Below are 8,044 nucleotides of genomic sequence, written 5' to 3'. Positions count from 1 at the left end.
TTTGAAAGCTGGCTGATTTTCATTCTGACAATCTCGATGGGATATCTTCCATTTCTGAGGGATTTTGAAGAGCGATAAACAACTCTAAAACATATCTCTGCACACTGAAGCCACTAAAAAAATTAATATCAGGCTAGACAGTAATAAGTAGATATGCGATATTTCTCAAGAATTTCTTGTTATGAGCCTGATTATAGCTGCCTTTGTCACCTCTAGGAGCCGAGAGAACTGAAGCCTGTGCTAGCTTGCAATTATTGAAGGTTTTCATCTTCTGACGTTTTGTTATCCTAAAATTCCTAAAAAAACAAAACAACAACAACAACAACACCAAAAAAAAAAAAAACAACACCAACTCTGGTGTGGATTGCTGTGTCCAGCTCATAGATTTTTCTTCTATACCTCACTAATGGTACAGAGTACTGCTCTCCCTCATACCTTCTAGAAGTGGGCTATACGGGTTCTTTGATGGTAAGAAGACTGCATGGAAAACCCTCTGCTGTTATATACAGCTTCAGTAAGGGCTCTTAAAAGGGGTGTGTTGAAAAGGCCTTTACAATTACCTTATATTATTAGATCAGGGATAGATAAGAGGACAAGCAAATAACCAGAGAAGAAAGCACAAGAATAAAAAGTGAAACATCTAATTCAGAGAAAAAGAAAAAGAAAAAAAGAAGACATAGAAATTATCTTAACCTACGTGAAGGGAGAATGAGGAAGAGGACCAGGCAGGATCTTTAAGGACCCCATAGTCAATATTTCCCCTACTACTCTCTCTCTTTTTAAAATATATATTTTATTGATATTTTACAGAGAGGAAGGGATAGGGATAGAGAGTTAGAAACATCGATGAGAGAGAAACATCGATCAGCTGCCCCCTACACACCCTCCACTGGGGATGTGTCCACAACCAAGGTACATGCCCCTGACAGGAATCAAACTTTCAGTCCTCAGGTCAACGGTCTATCCACTGAGCCAAACCAGTTTTGGCATCCCCTACTACTCTTATTACTGCTTTGTACTAAATGTATATGGAGGTTGGGATCCTTGTTGGTATTGGGACTTGTACCCAATTCACTCATGTTATAACATGAATAAATTAATTTACAAGGTTTACAAAAGCAGAACCACACAAACAACTTGATATGAATGGATTTTTTTTGTTGGCTCCCAAACAGAAACGGCCAGTTTTATTATACATCTATCTTGATACTAGTTTTACATCTGTGAGTAAAATGTAACTGAATAAGCACTTTCTAAAATTTTACACAATTGCACAATGAGCCTTCCCAAAATGAATATTATAGAGAGGATTATCAGAGGTATGCATGCTATGACTTGTGTAACAATTATTTCGTCTTTGATATTGTTCCTTCTGTATCTTCTAAAATTCCAACATTACATTTTAGATTTTTGATGAAAAAAACCAAAGCAAAGCAAAACGAAACGAAAACAGGGAAGCTGAGAAAGCTCTGGGTGTGCCAAGGGCCACCATTATTAATAATAATAATAATAATAATTATTATTATTATTATTATTATTATCATTGTCTACTTTTCTTTGGTGCTTTCCAGTTTAGAAGGTACTTTGATATCCTTTGTTTCCCATTAGTATGTTGGTTTGCCATAACAACAATGAGAAAGAAGTAGGGACTCAAATTATTACCAAAAATTTAAGATGAAAAAGATGATACCCAAAGGGGTTAATTAACTTGCTCAAGGTCACAGAGCAAGTAACAAGATCCCATCTCTCACCTCAGGAAACAGATTATTAAACCTTCTGCCCTCCCTAATGCTAACAGGTTAAATGAGAGAAAAGAGAGCCCTGGGGAATTTCCTCTAATCACCCTACATTAGCTGAGTGTCACAGATTGCATTCCAGTTCCTCTCAAATCCCACTGCACTTGCCATCTGTAAATTTCATCCTCCTGTTTTGACTTGTCTTCCTTTTAAGAGTTTCATAAATGAATGGGAGAATGGTGTGTGTGTGTGTGTGTGTGTGTGTGTGTGTGTGTGTGTGTGAGTGTGTGTGTGAGTGTGTGTGTGTGTGTGAGTGTGTGTGTGTGTGTGTGTGTGAGAGAGAGAGAGAGAGAGAGAGAGAGAGAGAGAGAGAGAGAGAGAGAGAGAGAACTCCCTAATTATATAGCTCAGGTATTAGAAACAGAAACCTAGACTTCTGTCTCACAAAATTTAACACAGTACAATGCTTACAAATAACCTATTGTATTTGAATGTATTAGATTAGGTAATAGTCAGCATGGGAAATACACATGTGGCCCTAAGAATATAAGTCAAAGAAAAAAAAGAATTTTGCCGAGACCGGTTTGGCTCAATGGATAGAGCGTCGGCTTGGGGACTGAAGGGTCCCGGGTTCAATTCCTGTCAGGGGCATGTACCTTGGTTGCGGGCATATCCCCAGTAGGGGGTGTGCAAGAGGCGGCTGATCGATGACTCTCTCTCATCAATGTTTCTAACTCTTTATCTCTCTCCCTTCCTCTCTGTACAAAATCAATAAAATATATATTTTAAAAAAAAAAGAATCTTAGTGGAGGTAGACCATGTATTTTTATACCTACTAAGTCCAACATCATCATTTTAATTGTTCTTTTGCCAAGACATTTATTTCCTTTGACCTTCTTTGTTGCACATTGTGAACTCAATCACATCCCCAGCTCAACCTGGGAATGTGATTGAGTTCAGTCAACTTGGCCTTCTTCACTCCTTACCTTGGTAAGACAAGAGACAAGATTACAAACAACAGAAAGATGAACAGAAGGGTGTTTTAGTAAGAGGGTGTTAGGAAGAACCTGTTCATCAGATTTGAGTTTTAGTTGGGTATTAATAGTTAAGTAGCATTGGTTTGACTGGAATAACTTTGTCATTAAAGACATAGGCACTGAATCAAAAGCTAATTGAATAAAAAATGGTGGTGACTTAATCTGAAATTCTACACCCATTTAGTGCCTAAATAATTGGTACCAAGTGTCTTTTATGCAAGGATGACAACTATCCTGGGTCCCAGTACAATCATTTCTATTTTTGAAGGCAGTTTTAAACTTCCTCCATGTGTTCTTATACCCAATGACATAAAGAAGATTTCAATGTAATGCCAACACAAAAATATTAGTTGGTGACCATGATCTAACCTATACTTCAACAATTAAGAGGCACCATTAAAAATGTTTTTAAAAATTTAGAACATTTTTTATTCACACTTTTCATGGAAGTAATTTTCTAAACTTCTAATTTCATTGGAGAAAACAGTAGTAGTCTTTTCACAAGGATGACCATGAAGGACATCTGTTCTTTAATAATTATAGACCCAGCATATTCCTAAATCTCAGTGTTCTATTTCTTCATTTGCTGTGTAAAAGGAGGCGAGAAACCCTTCATTTTCTTCTGATTCTTTTGAGACTTATCAAATTGGTAAACTACTCCATGCTGATCTATCAATGGGAGCTAATGGCTAGCAGAGTACTAAAATAGCCTTTAGAGATTCACTAAATTCACTAGTAAATTCAATGGTGGAAATTATTTTAGGCACCCAGTAGGTCAAGAGTGAGAAATTTTGGAATAAACTGGATCTAAAGCAAGCAAAGCCTGGAGTTATTAAGTTAATATTAATGAAGTAAAGGATGATTCCATACAGAGATCAGTCCCTCAGATCTTACTTTGCAGGAAGCTGCCATCTTTACTTTTAAACAAAGCTCCTTACGTGTAGCTGAATGGGTGTAAGACTTACACTAAATTTCATGAGGCATATCTATTGGGCATGTTACATATGCAGGCCCCCTGATAGCTACTGCACAGAATTGTAAAAACTCAATTTACAATCCATCATGGGGAATAAGCTAGACCAGCAATTTTCAACATTTTTCATCTCATGGCACCCATAAACAAATTACTAAAATTCTGTGGCACACCCACACAAAATATTTCTTGCCAATCTGACAAAAAATTAAAATAGGTATAAATTTGATTCATTCATACCGGACAAACTACTGTTGTGTTGGCTGTTGTTATTTTTTACTCGACAGTCTAAGAAGGGGAAGTAGGTCAGTGCCCCTGACTAAACAGTCAGATATTGCATGTTTTAAAAATTCTTGCTGAAACCGGTTTGGCTCAGTGGATAGAGCATCGGCCTGCGGACTGAAAGGTCCCAGGTTCCATTCCCGACAAGGGCATGTACCTTGGTTGCGGGCACATCCCCAATAGGGGGGTGTGCAGGAGGCAGCTGATCAATGTTTCCCTCTCATCAATGTTTCTAACTCTCTATCCCTCTCCCTTCCTCTCTGTAAAAAATCAATAAAATATATTTTTTTAAAAATTCTTGCAGCACGAGAGGTGGGAGTTGGTGTTGCGGGCGGGCTGGGTGGGGCCGCGAAGCTGCCATGGAGCTGTGGGCCAGCTGCCATGAACTCCATGAACTCGCTGGTGCAGGCGGAGGATCTCAAGGCATTCGAGAGGAGACTTACTGCATATATTCATTGTTTGCAACCTGCCAGCGGACGCCGGAGAATGCCTCTTGCAGTGGTATCTGTCTGCACAGCTACTGGTGCCTGGGACTGGTTACTAGATCCAGAGACACAAAAGGTGTCCTTCCTCACGACTTTATGGAATCATCCATTTTCCACTGGTTGCATCACTCTGATAGGCTTGTTCTTTGCTAGAATGCACAAGGGAGTAGTTTCTACTCCCATGATAGCCATGCGATGTGGAACTATGTTAGCAGAGTACAACAAGTCTTGTGATGGCACAGGAACATGGATTCCGGAACGGGGGCCTCATGTTCGGTGACCATCTGCAGTCCCGGTAACGGGACCTACGGCAGCTTTTCTTCAGGAAGTGGCACAGCAGAAGCCAGAAGGGTTCCCTGTGCAGTTGGAGGTGGACGATCAGAGCGACAGCCACCAAGACGCGTGTAATGTGCACCCAGACAGCTTGGCCATGGCCACTCGCATGATCAGCGCTGGGGGCTGTTTACCTATCAGTATCAGTGTCACTTTAGTACTTCACATCTTGCAGAGATTGTTGCAGATGAAGTGTGTGTGTATTTTACTAAGTTAAACTTAGAGACCCATCCAGTTTTTATCCTGTATTTCTGCAAACTATAATACTGTAAATAGCAAGTCAAGGCCAGTGTCACAGAGGAAAGCGTTATGGGGAGTTGGTTCCCCTGCACCGGTTCTTCAGGAACATCAGCCTGCCCTCTCCACGGCTCTTTAAAACCTCCTGTTACCTGCAGCGGAACCTGTCGTTCTCACACTCCTCTCTTTAATCAGAATGCAGGAAACCATCCCGTTGGGCTTGGACTGAGGAAAACTCATCTTCGTTATGGTGTCAGAAATCATAGATGTTTTCAGAAACAATTTTGGTTAAACCAGAGAATGAACTTCAGCCACTATTAGGGAGATATTTCTCTATTCATTGTTTTCATTTAATGCTAAAGTTACTTGATATATATTTTAAATAATTTATTTTTATTTATTTTTTAATATTTTATTGACTTTTTTACAGAGAGGAAGAGAGAAAGACAGAGTCAGAAACATCGATGAGAGAGAAATATCGATCAGCTGCCTGCTGCAACTCCCCCACTGGGGATGTGCCTGCAACCAAGTTACATGCCCTTGCCAGGAATTGGACCTGGGACCTTTCAGTCTGCAGGTCGACACTCTATCCACTGAGCCAAGCCAGTTTTGGCTACTTTATATTTTAAAAATAATTTTAGAAACGCTCCAGAGGATTAAAAAATATCAGTTTAGTTATAAATTGTGTATTGTCTGGGAATCTGAGAGCTATTGTTTTAGATAATTGGATTTTATGCTGTGATCAACGTGCCATTGCACTAGTATTGCACAGTGTGCTTGATCATCCACTCCATCACAAGGAGAACTGGGGGGCAGTGCCACAAATGAGAGTCTACAATTCTCACTGCTTAGAGCACATGTGTCAAACACAAGGCCCGCGGGCCAAATCCGTCCCGCCAGGCCTTGCAATGTGGCCCGCACTGCGCTGTCATCACTGCACTCCGCTGCGTTTCCATCACAACGACAGTTTATGACTGTTCAGTAAACCATTCGGCCCGCGATTTAGGCTGGATTTTAGATTTTGGCCCCTTCTCTGATTGAGTTCGACACCCCTAGCTTAGAGAGTGTTATTCACATACTGTGCATGCATATTAGCCACAGGTACTATACTAACTTAGAATTAAACTATTGGGATTGCTGTAAACATTTTAAAGAATTGGAGGTGCCTTTTATCTGTTTATTAGAAGATTTTGAGATGGTTTAAATAATTTCAAGAGCAATCTTTTAAATCTCATTTGACATAAAGCTAAAAATTCAGTAACAGGACAAAAACTTTTTAATCAGACTACCATTTCATGGAAATATGTTCATCCTGGCTTTCATGTGCATCAGATTTTATTCTTTGATAAAACCCTCTGCTCCTAAGAAATCTTAAGAAGTTATTCTCTGTACGCTGCATTGTTTTATTTTCTATAAATTTTGTAGGTAAATGTGTGTATAAAATAAATACTATATAAATGTAATTCTTGCACACACCAGTGTGCCATGGCATACCGGTTGAAAATTGCTGAGATATAACATAACTATTACTGATGGTAAAATGAAATACAGTACTTTCATAAAAGAGACACAGTGGAATTGTAGAGCTACAAGAGAAAGGTCACAATCAGTTGAAGAGATCATAAAAAATCTTTTAAGTGGAATTATTTGTGAAGGAATTTAGTAATGAATAGGACTTTGTGGAACATCTAAAAGCAATTGCTTATTTCTATGATTGCCAATGGAGGGAAAAATTGTGAAAGACTTTGAAATGGACCAAAATGGATGACTTAAGTAGAAAACTAGGTGAACTATTAATAGATCATTTGCTAGGGCCGCTGGGCCTTTCATTGAGCTATTTTACAGCTCTATAATTTGTAGATGAACTGATAACAATGCAGGTAACTCCTGTTTGCAGATATACAAATCTAACAGTCTATGCCCTCCCCACCACCTATGTTCAGTCCAGACACCTCAGGTAGACTCTCAGTGTCACTGTCCCAGCACCGAGGTTGTCAGCTTCACTTCCACTGATTTTCTCACTAAGGCCTCTGCTTGTAGATCATGATGTCCAAGGAAGTCCTGATTTCTTTTCCAAAGGAGCTCATAATGTCAGTCCTTCCCAGTGCCTGCCCATTCATCTTTCTCTTAGTTGTATCCCTGACACACAGGGATCACCCTATCATCTTGAAAAACATAACAACACACAGTTAAATGACTTCTTTAAATAATATAACTATAGATTGTGAATTCCAGATCATGAAGAAACACATATCTTTTTATGCTCATCCTTATCAGTCAACTTCTCTTTAGTACCTGAAGCATAAAAACCGCTCTGAGGATAAGAACTATAACAAAAGGGATTATTAGTACTTTAGAGTTATCTGAGTTTGAGGTTACCTCATAAGGTGAAATGTCCTTTTGCCTCTTATTATGTCCATAAAACCCATTCCTTTTTTTTTATTATTATTATTTTATTTGAGAGACAAAGAGGGAGGGAGGGAGAGTGAAGGGAGAGAGAGAGAAAGAGAGAGAGAGAGAGAGAGAGAGAGAGAGAGAGAGAGAGAGAGAGAGAGACAAACATCAATTTGTTGTCCTATTTTTTTTAATGCATTCATTTGGTAGATTCTTGTATATGTCCTGACCAGGGATCAAACCAAAACCTTTGCGTATTAGGATGGTTTAATCACTGAACTACCTGACCAGGACAAAACCCATAAAGCTTTAATTTAGAAATCTATATATTCTAGAAATATTTTTGACATAAACATGTTTTTCTTATTACTTAGAGATGGTGTGAGGCCATGCAGCCTACTGCCCAGCATCTAAGCCTATTCTATTTGCATGTCATTGATAAGAATGAAGCAGACAGGTGTGAGAGGGTCCTCTCATGTATGGTTGCTATTCTGTCTTACTATTGGGTATCATTATTAAACTTTAAGAAAAGCACACAATAAATAGTATCTTACAGGTTTTTAGAAA

General features: G+C 39.0%; 1 protein-coding gene across 1 annotated transcript; it reads left to right on the top strand.

Moving 5' to 3' along the window:
- The first annotated feature begins 4,418 nt into the window (after positions 1 to 4,418).
- Positions 4,419 to 5,929, top strand: LOC118705931 (nuclear envelope phosphatase-regulatory subunit 1-like). The gene is made up of 2 exons (XM_036415062.2): positions 4,419 to 5,444; positions 5,691 to 5,929. Exon 1 carries the CDS (start codon positions 4,419 to 4,421, stop codon positions 4,791 to 4,793), a length of 375 nt encoding a protein of 124 aa, XP_036270955.1. The 3' UTR covers positions 4,794 to 5,444; positions 5,691 to 5,929.
- Positions 5,930 to 8,044: the final 2,115 nt, after the last annotated feature.

This window comes from Pipistrellus kuhlii, unplaced genomic scaffold (assembly GCF_014108245.1).
Source record: "Pipistrellus kuhlii isolate mPipKuh1 unplaced genomic scaffold, mPipKuh1.p scaffold_m20_p_5, whole genome shotgun sequence".
NCBI classification, from domain to species: domain Eukaryota; kingdom Metazoa; phylum Chordata; class Mammalia; order Chiroptera; family Vespertilionidae; genus Pipistrellus; species Pipistrellus kuhlii.
The sequence above is the reverse complement of the archived record's forward strand: the minus strand, read 5'-3'. Positions and strand labels throughout refer to the sequence as shown.